Consider the following 14,105-nt stretch of genomic DNA (forward strand, 5'->3'; position numbering starts at 1 on the left):
TGACACAACAACAATATTGGTATCCTCTCTTTTTTTCTGGAGTCATTGGGAATGCAGTTTTTTAAAGTATGTTAGTGTTACCCAAGCCATTTTGCTTTTGGTAAATGTATAGCCATTGTGCCACATGTGTGTGTTTACAGCTGCACATTTGACATACCTCCTGAAGATTGTTTTGCTAAGGTCTGTAATTTTCTATACAATTAGGAACCTATTTTCTGCAAGATTACTGAAAACTCAGCTATTCTCCTTGACCTCAACAAAGCTTGCTGAACACTTCAGTTCTTTTGCAAAATTAAGATACTCATTTAGGTGTCCTGTGCTGGACCTATGACTCAAACGGAAACATCTGGTCAAAGGTTTTCCTCAGCCACTGCTAGTAAATTCACTTTGTCAGCACTGAGTACTGTATCTGTGTTCGGCTGATCCCCAGAACTGCCTCAGGCTACAGTGCAGCCAGCAGCTACTCAGTCACGATGGGCTTGCTATAGGAATTCATGCTGGCCAGACCTAGACACACTAAGTTTCTTTCAAATCCTTGTTCCCCACTATGTTTCCTGTACCAAAAGAGTCAGATATGACCATGTCACGAAGGCACCTCTGTTTATTCAAAACAACCTTTCATCCTTCAGCTTTGCGTCATCACGTTCACCCACAGACAGTCTGCTGTGCTCCCTCAAACAGTTTGCTGTATCCCACAGGCTTGCTGTAGTTACAGCATGTGTGACTCTGCAATGGTATGGCTTTCCCAGGCTTAAATTTCCGAGTCCTCAATAGGGCCATTCAGGAATACTGCAGTAGGAAGTGACGGTGAGGACTCATTGGGATGGATAAAGTTTTCAGATGGGAACAGTTTCACTTTAGACATGGTGTGGTCTCGGGTTGACTTACTCTCCACAATCTGATGCTTAAGCGTTCCTATCTCTGAGTCCCAGGCTTGTCCCCGCCGCAATTTCTTGAAGGTGTTACGGAAACCCTCAGTGCTAAAGTAGTAGATCAAGGGGTCCAGCATGCAGTTCATACTGGCAAACATCATCGTTATAATTAACGCTTGGCGCACGGAGGCCTGGGTTTGTTCCTCAACCTTCATCACCCGGGCCTTTATCATCCCATAAACTGCCAGGGTAGTGTTGTAGGGCACAAAGCAGATGATGAAGATGACCAGATTGACCAAGAGGAGACGGACGGTCTTCCGCTGTCGCAGGGTCTTCGTCTGGCTGGGCTGGCAGAGCTCCTGAAAGATCCGAATTGAGCAGTATGTCACAGAGCTGAGAGGCAGGAGAAACCCCAAGATTTCAGCCAGGATTACCAGGGGGAAGAGGTTATTCTGCCATATGTTGTCACTAAAGCTTTCAAAGCATAGATAAATGGTCTGGTTTTCTACTTTACAGTGGTTTTGCTTGTGGACTATGGCTGTGGGGATGGAACCCATGAAGATCACAACCCAGACGATGAAGCAGAGGAGCTTGGCCACCTTGGGGCGCCGCAGATGCCGCCAGCGAAGTGGGTGAACAATGGCAATGTAACGATCCAGGTTGACGCACATGAGGAAGAGGCAGCTACCATACATGTTGATCTGGAAGACTGAGCCAGAGACCTGGCACAGGAAACTACCAAAGGGCCAGTGGTGGTTGGAATAGTAGTAGAGTCGCAGGGGCAGAGAAAGTGTGAAGCTGAGGTCACTGATGGCCAGGTTCAACATGTAGATCATCACTACAGACTTCAGGCGCAGGTATCGGACAAATATCCACAGGGCTACCACATTGAGTATCAAGCCTGTGATGAATATCAGGGTGTAGCCAGGCATGAGGAGGTGGTGGTTGAAGGTGTAATCCTTGCATGTCTGAGACGTATTGGACGTATTGGATGCTGACATGCCCAGCGTGGATCAGGGAATGCTTTTGCTGAGATGGCTGAGCCTGTTGATGGGCTAAGGAGGCACAAAGAAGAGCACTGAGGGAGGTCGTTCACCTCTGAGGAGCCACAGGCAGGTCATTCCTGTCATCTGCAGCTGGGAGGTAGATGGGCAATGTCTCTCTTGGCTGGCACTGCTTTGGATTGCTGGTGTGTGGTCATCTGGCACGGATGGTAATGTGGAGTTTGCTTCTGCCCCTAGTTCAGCAATTCTTTCCAGTGGTTATGAGGTGACAAGGTGATGGAAGATCATTGCCAGCTGTCAGTACAATTCCTGGTCAGAGTGGAAGACCAAAACAAAAGAGTTTAAGTTAGAGGAGGAAATCTCTCGAAATGTTAAAATCTCACCATGGTGGCTTCTGCAGCAAGAACTCACAAAGAAACCAAAAGATGAGGGAAAATGGACATGAGAAAAGTGAGTAATTACATGGCAGAAGAAGACAGAGCACAGAGAAGGTGGTTGTTGTACAGAATCATTTATCACTCAGCCCCAGAGAATGCACTTTGCTTTGATCACTGCTGAGAGCACATGAATACAAGAAAGGGACACCACAAGCACACAGGGAAAGTAGTTGAGGCAGCTCCAGAGAAAGAGAAAGAAAAAGAAGAGAGCAGTGTTTTGAAGGAAAAATGCTGACTGGAAGGAACTTAAAAATGGCATGGTACTGTTTTATATCAGAGAAAAAGGACTTTGTACATCCATTTCAGATAAAAAAAAATTACAGTACAGTTAGACCCGACTCCACCCAAGCTCCTTTTCTTACGTAAAACATCATGCACAGACTTCAGTTCCAGTGACTTCGAGTTCCTTATGTTTCTTACATTCATACAGTTCCTTTGGTGTCCTTACTTGCTTGGGACCGGTGGTGCTTATTTGGACTGTATGTCCTCATTCTGCTGCTTGAAGCAACCCATGTCCCAGAAACACAGAGCAGTGCAGCCATGGAGGGGAGCACAATAAAAAAGGAAGTGCCATGGTATTCATATGGACAAACATGACTTCGAAGCAGTGTGAGGCTAGTAACCACTCTAGGTACTAACTAGCAGCACTGTCCAAACACTGATCAGCTGGAGTGAGCCAAATGGAAGGCCACCAAAATGGTCTGGGGGCTGCAGCACTTGCGCCATGAGGAATTGCTGAGGGAACTGGTCTTGTTCAGTTGGACAAGAGAAGGCTCCAGGTGATATAATAGCAGCACTGGGGTTTGCAAGGCAGGGTTTTGGCAGCTGGGAAGGCTATAGGTGTAGTTCTGTGAGAGTGTGCCAGGAATTTCCTCTGTGTCTGATATAGCCAATGCCAGGAGGGACCTGCCACTGGGTAAGGCTGAGCCCATCAGTGATGGTGGCAGCACCTCTGGGATAATGAAAGGGAAAAAGTTACTCTGAGACAGCAATTAAAAAAAGTTAATTGTGAGGCAGAGAAGGGAAGTGAGAATATGTGATAGAAAAGCCCTGCTGCAGACACCAAGGTGAGTGAAGAAGGAGGGGAATGAGGAGCTCCAGGCACTGGAGCAAAGATTCCCCTGTTGCCCCTGGAGAAGGCCATGGTGAACCCATGTTGGAGCACTCTGTTCCTGAAGGACTGCACTCTGTGGAAGGGACTCATACTGCAGCAGGGATTGGGTTACACAGTTCCCCACAGTTGTTTGCAGGGGTCAAACAGGGATTCCCTCATAAGAGTCCATGTAGATTGTGATTTACTTCAGAAGGAAAGTAGAATTTTTTGTCTAGAGAATATCTTTACATGAGGTTGATATTACTCAGCAACTTGACAGGCATGTCAAGCATGTCAGACCTTCTGGATGGCATTGTGTGGCAATGCACAGGTCCAGAGAGAAGCTGCTGCAGACAGAAGTGTGTGCTGACCTCATAGAGAGGAAGAGATCATTCTGGTAACAATACGTTAAAGAATGGGAGTGGAAACCTAATACAAGAGTGTAGACAGCTACCAACTTGCCCATCCTTTGTGTTGTGCAGATCCATCACCAAAACAGGTTTCTTAGGGAAACTTCTACTGGTTTATCAAACCATATCTGAGTGGATTCTACCCTTCCTGGTGGATGAATACTTTGCATGAATTCTTGTGCAAGTTTAGAGTATAAGATAAGTTGACAAGGCAAAAGTGCAAGAATGTTGTTGGTTTCAAGTTAAATGTTTCATGCTTCAAAAAATCTCAAGGAGGAGCATCACCAATGGTCAAAGGAGGTGATTGTCCTGCTCTGCTTTGCAGTGGTGCAGCCTCACCTTGAGTCCTGTGTGCAGTTTTGGGCAATATAAAAAAGACATTGAGCTATTAGAGAGTGTGCAAAGGAGGGCCATGAGGATGGTGAAGGACCTCGAGGGGAAGCAGTATGAGGAGCGGCTGAGGTCACTTGGTCTGTTCCGCTTGGAGAAGAGGAGACTGAGGGAAGACCTCATTGTGGTCTACAACTTCCTCGAGAGGGGAAGAGGAGGAGCAGGCACTGATCTCTTCTCTGTGGTGAACCATGACAGGATCCAAGGGAATGGCCTGAAGTTGTGTCAGGGGAGATTTGGGTTTGATATTAGAAGAAGGTTCTTCACCCAGAGAGTGGTTGGGCACTGGAGCAGGCTCCCCAGGGAAGTGGACACAGCACCAAGCCTGACAGAGTTCAGGAAGTGTTTGGACAATGCTCTCAAGCACAGGGTATGATTCTTGGGATGTCCTATGCAGGGCCCGGAGTTGGACTTGATGATCCTTGATGATCCTGATGGGTCCCTTCCAACTCAGTATATTCTGTGATTCTATAATTCTAGGAGAATATGTCAGCTTTTGCTAGAGCCAAAACCTTGACATGAATTGCAGACTGGTCAGACCTTTATCTTGATGGAAACAAAGTTATTGAGACTGTGACTTAGTGAGTGACCATGACCTGCTGTAACACATGTACGCAGACCAGACAGATGTCAGGTGAAAAGGACTTATCTCTAAAGACAACGTGTTTTTTCAAGCTTTCCTGAGGTATTCAATTAACAGATATAGAGATTATAATATGTAAGCACAATCCATGTTTTGTCAGGCTTTCTACCACTAATATTCCATCTCAAATAGTGCATGGTGAAGCGATTATGTTATGAACAGTACAATCATGTAGTTACACTGCCTCAAGTTGTCTTCCTGCTTCCAGCACAAATTGTAGCCCAGGAATTTCTTGAGCCACAGGTGACCTAGTTGTACTCAGTAGTCCTCAGGGAACTTCTATTTCATTGTGTTTTTTTCAGTCGTTTTTTGAGTTGATGTAAAATTTACCATCTACATTATCCAGTGCCAGGAGTGCCAAGGAGTTCCACGGCTTACTTGTGCCTCAGGTGAAGCATCAGTTCCATATACCCATCTCTGATTCATCATCTGCTAGATTAAATTCTTAGCTTTAGTGCTGGAACAGACAGGGCAAAAACCATGCCTATCCACCTTCATTTTGTGGCTGATAATATTATAAACATCCACCATATTCCCACTCAGCAACTTTTTTTTTTTTTTTTTTTTTGCTAAAGGGTTCTTGTCTTCATAGTTTTTCCTTGTAGAGAAACTGTTCTTTACTTTTGAACATCCTTGTTGCCCTTCTCAGCACTTTTCCACTTCTGCTACAGCTTTTGTGAGCCCTGTGCTGGGGTGATGAAAACACTCAGTGCTGATAATGTGGATGCACTGAGCTGCGTAGGTGTAGATCTCATTTGCAAGTGGTAATGGCCAGTTCAGTTTGTTTTTTCCCATCACTTCACTAGATAAAATTTCAGCTGTTAGTTTAAGTCCAGTCACTCACACTTCTCTTAAGCTCTGCAGTTCTTCACAGCCAAACCTCATCTTTTTAAATTTGAATAATTTTGTCTCCAACAGATTTGTTATTTTATTATTCATCCCTCATGAATAAGTCAAACAGTCCAAGCCCCAGCACAGGTGTCTGACAACTCCACTGAGAAAAACAACCATCTATCTTCATTCTCTGTCCCTTCTTTTAGGGACTTTTTATCCAGTTAGGAATATTTTCTTTAAATTTTTTTTAAGTGCCATTGGTGAGACTGCTTTTGAAAGCCTTCTGGAAATCCACATGGGCCACTGTTCATGTGCTTATTGAGCTCTTTAAGGAAGAACTGTGGGAACAGCATCTCTTTATAAAAGCCATGATGACTTTTCCCCAGTAATTAGATGTGACCGTATGCCAATTGATTTTTTTTTTTATTATAGCTTCTACTAATTTGTTCAGCAAAACCATCAAGCTCTCTGGTCTGAAACCCCCCAAGAGCCTTTTCTTAAATTGAGTCAGCCTTTAAGAACTGTTTTAAGCAAAGGTTTCTATTGGAACAATTAGTCAGGTCTTCCACCCTTCAGTTAGTTTCAGACCTCTGGGGTAGGAGTCGTATGGTTTTAGTTCATCTTGCTGCTCCGTGGTTGATCCTACTACTGTTTTGACCAGAGACAGTCCTTTTATGAACTTCTCATAAAGAAAGTTTCTGCTGTGGAAATATCCCAGGCTTTCATGACATGAATACCAATGAAAGAAACTTCTTCATTTTTTTGCCCACCATCAGGTTTTCCTTCTTTTCTGAGTGGTCTTTCCTAACACACTCTAGCCTTTCAGCCTTCAAGACACTGAACAGCACAGTTCTAAACTGGCATCAAAGATCGCTGAGAGCAGAAAATAGATTGGGCTTTTGAGGGGATTTTTTTTTTGTGGGTAGATGGAAACATAGAAAAAAGAGTCTGCTATGGTGTTGATATGGAAGCTAAGCTGCTAGTCTCAGACTTGCCATAACAGATACAGTGACCAAGACACATGAGAAATGAGATGCATGCAGACACAGTCATTGCAAAGATAAAGTTGTGGGTGCAGAGAGTTTCTCCAGTGAGCTTTGAAGGTCCTGCTTTGACTGTCCCTCTCTAAAAAGGAAAGCTATGGACAGGTAAAGCAGGCTGGAAGTAGGGAGACTGATTATCCTTGCTGGTTAATGTCTGAGAGTCAAAAGGCAAGTTCCTTGTGGCTGCCTCCAAAAGAGCCCCAAGTACTCATTGCTCTGCACAAAAGCTGCCAAGATATCTGAAGCCACCAGCTGTGTAAGGAAGCAGTGGTACCACAGCTGAATAATCCCCCCCCCTCACAACAAGATGCTCTCTTTAAATCCTGAAGAAACTTTCTCTTTGGTGACTGACCTTATGTGTCCCAGGGGGTGGAGGAAGCATTTTTTTTCCTCTTCAGTTTGAGCCCTTGAATACCATCAACTGCCAAGACTGTGACTTGCAAAATCCATGGGATTTAGATTTCTTTCTTTTGGGGGGTGAGAAGCCCTAAATGTACTTGCATACAGGCAAGCATGCCCTGAAGATGGGATGCGTGCCTGGCATCTTGCTGCCTGGTCCTGGGAATCCTCTCTCTCCTGTCTCACTGTCTTACTAGGAGTCATGGCCTCCAAGCATGACAAAAATGATGAAGAATCAGGGTATGGGGCTGAGATATGTGGTGTAAAAAGAGAGCTGGAAAAATACTCATGAGGATACTGCAGGGTCAGTGTTTCTGTTAGTGGCTTGTCACTAAAACCATGGAGGGTTTTGGGGCTCCTGTGAGAATGCAGAGAGCAAATGTGGCATTGGGGTGCAGAACTTAAAACACAAACTGCATGAGCTCGCTTACTTATTCTGAAAGCAAAGAGGAAACAACAAAAATGTGTCAAACCTCAGAAAACACACCCGACTTTACTCTAGAAACTGGAGATACGTTTTTAAAATAAATGTGGGTGCTTTTTACCTGCTGTTGTGGTGATACTCAAGGCCCACTTGTCATCTTTTTTTCTACTCAAGAAATTAGATTTTTGTGATGATTAGAACCTTGAAGACATTCAAGTCTTAGGATGGCTTGTTTTTAAAGAGAGACACATGATATAAAAGCTGAGACCTCCGTATTTAACTCATGAGGTTTGATCACACTGCTATTGCCTCCTCCTTAGAGATGCTACCCCTCTTCATCTCCTGAGGGTCCTGTGGAAGAGGGCTCCCATGGCGGGCACCTTGGCAAGTAAGCCTGCCCGTGCTTTTAGTAGCACAGGATCCCAAAGAAAGCCTCAGTTTGAATAAATACAGAGATGTGCCTTGCACCTCTAGGTCCACGGGGCAACTGGCGAGGGGCAGATGTCCCCCAGTGCCCCACGGCCAGGCCTGGCAGCACACGCACAGCAGCTCACAGGGACCGGTGCCCAAGATGCCAGACCATCCAGCTCTCCAGATGTTCCCGCCTGCCTTACCTCACTGCTGGAGAAGAGCCAAGTGTGGATGCCGGCTGGCTTGCTGCTTGGTGATTGCTCCCGCTGCAGAGGTCTCGATCCGGGCCCCAAACCCGCAAAGCAGCTTGGATCAAAACAGAACCGGGCAGCCTCTTCATCCAAATCACAGCTGTCCCCTACCACGCTGCGGCTGATTCTACATCGGCACGTTGCAGTTTGTCTCTTCTCCTTTCTCACTTCCTGATGCACTTCTGCCTGGCTACAAAGCATGAACTTTGTTATCAAGGGCTGATAAGCTAAACCACATCCTACAACAGCAAATGCAATCATGAAAGAAGCAGTACCCAGGTGTCCTTGCAACTGAGGAGACCTGCCCTGGGTCATAGTGCCAAATAGTTGCTTGTCTTGCTAACTCAGCAACCCCCAGGACTGACAGAGGGGAAATAAAACACCCCTCTCCCCAAAATATTGCCAAAGAGGAGGTAGAAGTGAAATATGGGAAGTGAGAACCAAGTTGATTTAATTGTTAGCCTGCACAAAGACTTGGAGTCCTGTCACTCCCATGAGTTAGGGGGCTCTGGGATTGAACTCCAGCCCAGGGGCCCAGCTGTGCACCGCTGGCATGTGGCAAGATCCCAAAAAGAACCAGGCTCCGGAGAGGTGTCATTGTCTGTGGCAAGCAAAGGCACGTTTGCCACAAACCTCAGTCCCTGGTGTTCAAGGCTACAGGAGGCACAGTGCTATGCAAGTACAAGGGCTGATTTACCAGCACATCTGTGACCTGGCACTGCCACGTGTAGCTGGGAAGGGAGCTGACCTTGTGCAAAGCCCATCTGGCACTCTGTTGCTTCGAGTCCTATTTCTGCTTTGCCAGTCTCAGCACACCTGGAAGAAGACATGAGTCATGGTGACACTCCTAATCCCACTGTTGTCCTGCCCCAAGAACAGCTGCCCTGGGAAGTTGCTGTGGGCTCCCTTTCTCTGCAGCCCTTGCCTGCTGGTGTTTGATTTTCTCACTCCCTACCTCCCTTGTTCTGCTGTTACTGACTCCTCATTCAGGGAATGACACACCAAGGGATATCTATGTTCCTGCTGCTCATAAATCCTTGGAGAGCACAATAGCACCCAAACCACTGAGCTCACCCTGCTTCTTTTCAGCGCCTCTCTTTTTTAACCAGACCCCTTTTCTCACTTTGCTGGGATCTTTGTTCTCATGGCTTTTTGTGTATCTTCAGTTCAAGGTGTTGATACTGATAAAAGCTTGCAGATATGCCAACGGGGGGTGTCCTTTGCCTAAGGAGTGTCTGACACATTCTGTGGGAACTCCCCCCTCCCCTGCAGCCCTCACCCCTCACCCACATGAGCACACACCTGGCTGAGCCCGGCAGTCCTGGCTTTTCCATGTGTGAGAAGACAAGGACACAGTGGCACCCAGCCCAACCCATAAGCCCCACGGCATCCTCACCTGGCCAAGTTCACTCACCTCCCCGGATCTCGGTGCCTCAGCCCACAAACTCTGTGTCCCCTCACCCGGGTGGGCTCACACATCTGCCCCTCGCTGTCTCTTGGAGGCTCAGCTCGTGGGGAAGAGCAGCTCAACCCCCGGCATTTCCTCACCGCTGTCTGAGCGAGCAGCAGGTAAGACCAGATTACTGGGGTGTGTGTTGGAGGCTACACCCTGATGCTGCAAATCCCAACATGCCTGCCACCCCGCAGTGCTGGCTCCAGAAAGTAGGAGCAAGGACCCAGCAGGAGGAAGGATGCAGGGAGCTGGGAAGGCAAGGAAAGAGGTGAAATGCATGCTACAAGAGAGAGGCTGCTCAGGTCTGAAAGGATGACTCATAAACCACAGTGCTCTTCGGACTTCTTTGTGCAGCAAAATGTGGGGGAGCAGAGCAAAGGGGTGAATCTCTTTATGAAAGAAGCACAGCAGTGCCAGAACAGCCCTGCTTCACTTTCTGAATGATTCAGACAGGAAAAGCAGAAACCTGTGTCTGCAGAGGAGTTTTACCTTCCAAGGCAGTGGGAACAGCTGGCACTTCCCAGGCTGGCTGGGGGAATGGCAGTCTTGTCCCAGGACATTTCAGCTCCCTGGTCACACAGCTCACATTTTCCTGGGCTTCCAGAGGCTCTTAGGAAAGGGGTACCCAATGAGAAGGGGGGCAGCCACCCTGTTGTGCCTCCTAGGAGAAGGGCAAGGGCTGAAGGGGCTGAAGGTCCTGGGGAAGGACAGGCCATGGGGAAGAAAATGAGGGAGGTGAAGGGAGACCTGCCAGGGAAAGAGTTAAGAGAGGCAGGGAGCAGCTGGGCTGTGTCTGTTTGCTGTAGCTATGTGGGCTGCAGGGTAGAAAAGAACAATCTCCAGCCTGGAGGAGGCAGATGAGGGAGTGTCTTCAAGAACAGTGGATGTGGATGAGGGAGGCAGCAGGTCTTCCCCTCTCTGCTCCCATGAGCTGTGACTGCAGGGAAACTCTCTGTCTCCCCAAAAGGCTTGGTGACAAAGTGGTGACGAGCTGGTGAGTCTGGCAACAGCTGCTTGGTGCTTCTGGCTCTTCTTGTGCAGAAGGCTTTGTCTGCTGCTGAGTGGGTCTTGGACTGCCTCCTGCTGAAAAAGTGACTGGGCTGTAGAGGAAGACAACCACATCATCTCCTGACAGGATGGCACAGGCCATGGGTGTGACACAGATGCTGTCCCCATCCACTTGAGCTCCCTGTGATGGATGCCCACCCCAGAGTCCTAGCTCAGAGCTCTCCCACCACGCTGCCCAAGCTGTAGCACTGGTGTGGACGGCCTCGCAAGGCCAAACCAGCAGGGTTCTGCAGGCTACAGGGTCTCCGATGCTGGCAGGCACACCTGGACAGCCCACGGTCACTGCCCGGGGCTGGGGCTACCCCTGCTTTGCAGTGCTGGGCTGGAGCTGCTGTGAAAACCACTGTTGGGCAGAGACTGTGGAAAGCCACAGGAGGGCATTCAGGCAGCTGCAGTGCTGGAGTTGAAGGTGGTGAAGTTTTGGCAGGACAGGATGGAGCTGGTGTGGCTGTACGCGATGTTGATCCACATGCAGCACGTCGCTGCCGTGACCTGGCTGTAAGTATGCTTTGTGCTTGTGTTGTCTGGGTTGGAAAGCCACCTAGAGATGTGCTGTCTCCAAAGAAAATAGGGTGAGAACACGGTGGAAGAAGGAATCTGGGCAACCAAAAAGCAGAAGGGACATCTCTGGGAGCTTGGAGGGAGAGTGATTGTAAGGCTGAAGAGATGCAGACCAGAGTGGGCAGCAAGAATGTCCGATTCACAGACAACATGGCCACAGCCCCTTCCCTGCCCCATTTCTACTCTAAGATATGGCTAGAGAGGGTTAGTCCTGTAGAGGTAAGGCCCCAGCTCTAGCCCATCTACAACTGAACCTCTCCCCTGCCCCACAGGTCCCTGGCTAAGCAGACTTCCCTGTAGGCAGTCCTGTGGAACCCCAGGGGCTGTGATGGCCTGATGGGGCTGGAGAAGAGCAGGTCCGTGTTTGCCGGCAGCAGGTGGAAGCCATGGAGGCACGGACCTGGCTGTCCTCGAGCGCCAGCGCCAGTTTCACTCTTGCCACTGGAACTGCTCCACCCTGCAGAGGCTGCAGGTTTTCGGCAAGGCCACCATCCAAGGTCAGCGAGGGCAGGCTTGGCATGGTGTCCCTCCAGAATGTCCACTGTCCCCTTGACACATCAGCCTTTCCTGGGCCAGAGTGCAAGGGTTGCACTGGACCCATCTCCAGAGTGGCCAGTGCCTTCTTCCACATGCTGACATGCCAGCACAGAGCAAACTGAACTGAATGCTCTCACACACATTAGCATTCTGGAGAAACTTCTTCCCATTTGGCCAGATTTGGCTTTTTGGTCTCATTGGACCATCCTGGGTACCAGCTCTATAGACTGGTAAATTTTTCCCTGACTTTGCCACCCACCCTGCCACAGAGCCATGGCACTTACTGACTCCCAGTCTTGGGAGCAGCTGCACTGGGTGAACATCCTGACATGTATTTCTCCCGAGCAGTCTCCATCTGAAGGCATCCTTCCTGCATGCAGTGACAGTCTCTTTTCCCACACTGTGCCCCATAAGTGCCTTTGCCCTCCACAGACTGGTGCCATTTCTCATCCTGCTGCAGGCACACGGGAGTCTGCTTTCATCCACGCCATCTCTGCTGCCGGCATTGCTTTTGCTGTGAGCCGTGCCTGCAGCCGGGGGGAGCTGCACAAGTGTGGCTGCCACCACAAGGTCCGAGGAGTCACCCCTGAAGGTGAAGGAAGAAGCAGGTGGCAGGGAGCAGGTGGCAGAGGGGAAAGTCCATGGGGGAGACAGACCAGAAAAGGAGATGCTTTCATTCTCCACAGGTCTTTGGGAGATCCTCTCAGGGATTCTCCTTCCTTGTCACGAGGCTCCTTTTCCTCTTCAGGTTTCCAGTGGTCAGGCTGCTCTGATAATGTGTCCTACGGGATTGCCTTCTCTCAGGCCTTCGTGGACAGCCCTGAGAGGAGCCGTGGTGTCTCCTCCAGCCAAGCGCCCATGAATCTGCACAACAATGAGGCTGGGAGGAAGGTAAGGACAGGAACAAGGGCTGGGAGCGAGCCTGGCTGCAGGGGCTTCTCCCTGGCTCGGCAGAGCTCAGTTCAGCCCCCACACCCCAAAAGGCACTTCAGGGCAGCCAGGTGCTCCCAGAGGAGTCTGCATCCTGCTGCCTTTCCTAGCCCAGCACTGCACTGATTACCCTGAGCTGGCTCCTGCCTTTGTGGAGGGGGGTTCCAGCCTCCCCTACTCACTTCTGTACAGTCTCCTTTTCCACACAGATCCCAGCTATGATTCAGGAAATAAATTACTCTGTTCTGTTCTGAGGGGCTTCCCTGCCCCTCCAGCCTCTCTTCAATAAAGACAGACACCTGCAGGGGCTGCAGTCAGATCTGGTCCCTTGAACATCCTCCGCCTCTGGCCAGATCTGTTCCCCTCCCCACAGCCCCGCAAGTCAGAACAGCTCCCCGTCCCTCTCTCTACCTCAGGGGTTTATCTCACAGACCCAAACCATCTTGTTTTCCACAGAGTGGATCGCCTTCTTTTCATATTGGCCTGGCTTAAAAAGATACTTTTGCACCTTCCCCTTCTCCTCCGCTGTCCCCGATCTCCAGCCCCATGGGCAGATTGTTGGGAGAACAGCAGCACATGGGAGGTGTTGGGAAGGGTGTCCCTGGTCAGGCTGGCAGCTGCCTCCTGCTCTGCAGGCTCTCCTGGCCCACATGAAGGTGGAGTGCAAGTGCCATGGCGTGTGGGGCTTCTGCGAGGCGCGCACCTGCTGGAAGGTCATGCCTCCCTTCCGCCACGGGGGCAACGTCCTCAAGGAGAAGTCTGAGTGGGCAACAGAGGTTTATCCGAAGCGGGTCGGTTCCCGCCAGTTCCTGCTGCCCAGGAGCTCTCGCTTCAAGCCCTACACGCCTCACGACCTGGTCTACCTGCGGCCCAGCCCGGACTTCTGCGGCCGGGACCCCGGGCACGGCATCTTCGGCACCTCGGGCCGCCGGTGCAAGCGGACTCCGCCGGCCGTGGGCGGCTGCGAGCTGCTGTGCTGGGCAGGGCCTTGGGCACGGCCCGGGCCGAGCTGGCGGAGCGCTGCAGCTGCAAGTTCCGCTGGTGCTGCTCCGTCCAGTGCAAGCAGAGCCGGCACCTCGCGGAGCTGCACGGGTGCCGCTGAGGGACGGCAGAGCCCAGGGGTGCCACCAGCTCCTGTGTGCTCCCCACGCAGCACCCTCCCGCCAGCCGCGGTGGGCTGCCGTGGTTTGAATTATTTTTCCGGATGGAGGGCTGGAGGACACAGGCCAAATAAAGCACTAAACTTGAGGAAAAAACCCAGCCGCAGTGGAAAGCAAAGCGCACACAAAAGGTTCTTCTTGCTCATGTGCTGCGTTTAGGACCTGGAGAGTCCTTGTCTCTGGTC

At 49.9% G+C, this 14,105-nt stretch overlaps 2 protein-coding genes across 5 annotated transcripts; one reads left to right on the forward strand and one right to left on the reverse strand.

Annotated features, from left to right (window-relative positions):
• Positions 1-112: 112 nt before the first annotated feature.
• LPAR5 (lysophosphatidic acid receptor 5) lies at positions 113-9,748 on the reverse strand. Of its 4 annotated transcripts, none has more exons than XM_053936385.1 (4): positions 9,673-9,748; positions 8,960-9,027; positions 8,164-8,401; positions 113-2,185 (listed from the first exon to the last, which is right to left on the reverse strand). In XM_053936385.1, exon 4 carries the CDS (start codon positions 1,871-1,873, stop codon positions 752-754), a length of 1,122 nt encoding a protein of 373 aa, XP_053792360.1. In that variant the 5' UTR covers positions 1,874-2,185; positions 8,164-8,401; positions 8,960-9,027; positions 9,673-9,748; the 3' UTR covers positions 113-751. The 4 variants fall into 4 exon arrangements, with proteins under 4 accessions (XP_053792360.1, XP_053792362.1, XP_053792359.1 ...); XM_053936387.1 differs by having other exon boundaries at positions 8,164-8,397; positions 9,626-9,709; XM_053936384.1 differs by having other exon boundaries at positions 9,626-9,709.
• Positions 9,749-11,189: 1,441 nt separating this feature from the next.
• Positions 11,190-13,862, forward strand: LOC128783726 (protein Wnt-4-like). The gene is given in 8 exon segments (XM_053934756.1): positions 11,190-11,219; positions 11,594-11,636; positions 11,639-11,680; positions 11,683-11,790; positions 12,291-12,422; positions 12,579-12,721; positions 13,396-13,735; positions 13,738-13,862. Coding segments are annotated over 8 exon segments (963 nt in total).
• The last annotated feature ends 243 nt before the right edge of the window (positions 13,863-14,105 follow it).

The sequence above is a fragment of the Vidua chalybeata genome, chromosome 2 (genome assembly GCF_026979565.1).
Source record: "Vidua chalybeata isolate OUT-0048 chromosome 2, bVidCha1 merged haplotype, whole genome shotgun sequence".
Taxonomy (NCBI): Eukaryota; Metazoa; Chordata; class Aves; order Passeriformes; family Viduidae; genus Vidua; species Vidua chalybeata.

Excerpts from the sequence above, each read along its gene's own strand:
- LPAR5 (XM_053936385.1), bottom strand. The coding sequence starts at position 1,873 with ATGTCAGCATCCAATACGTCCAATACGTCTCAGACATGCAAGGATTAC.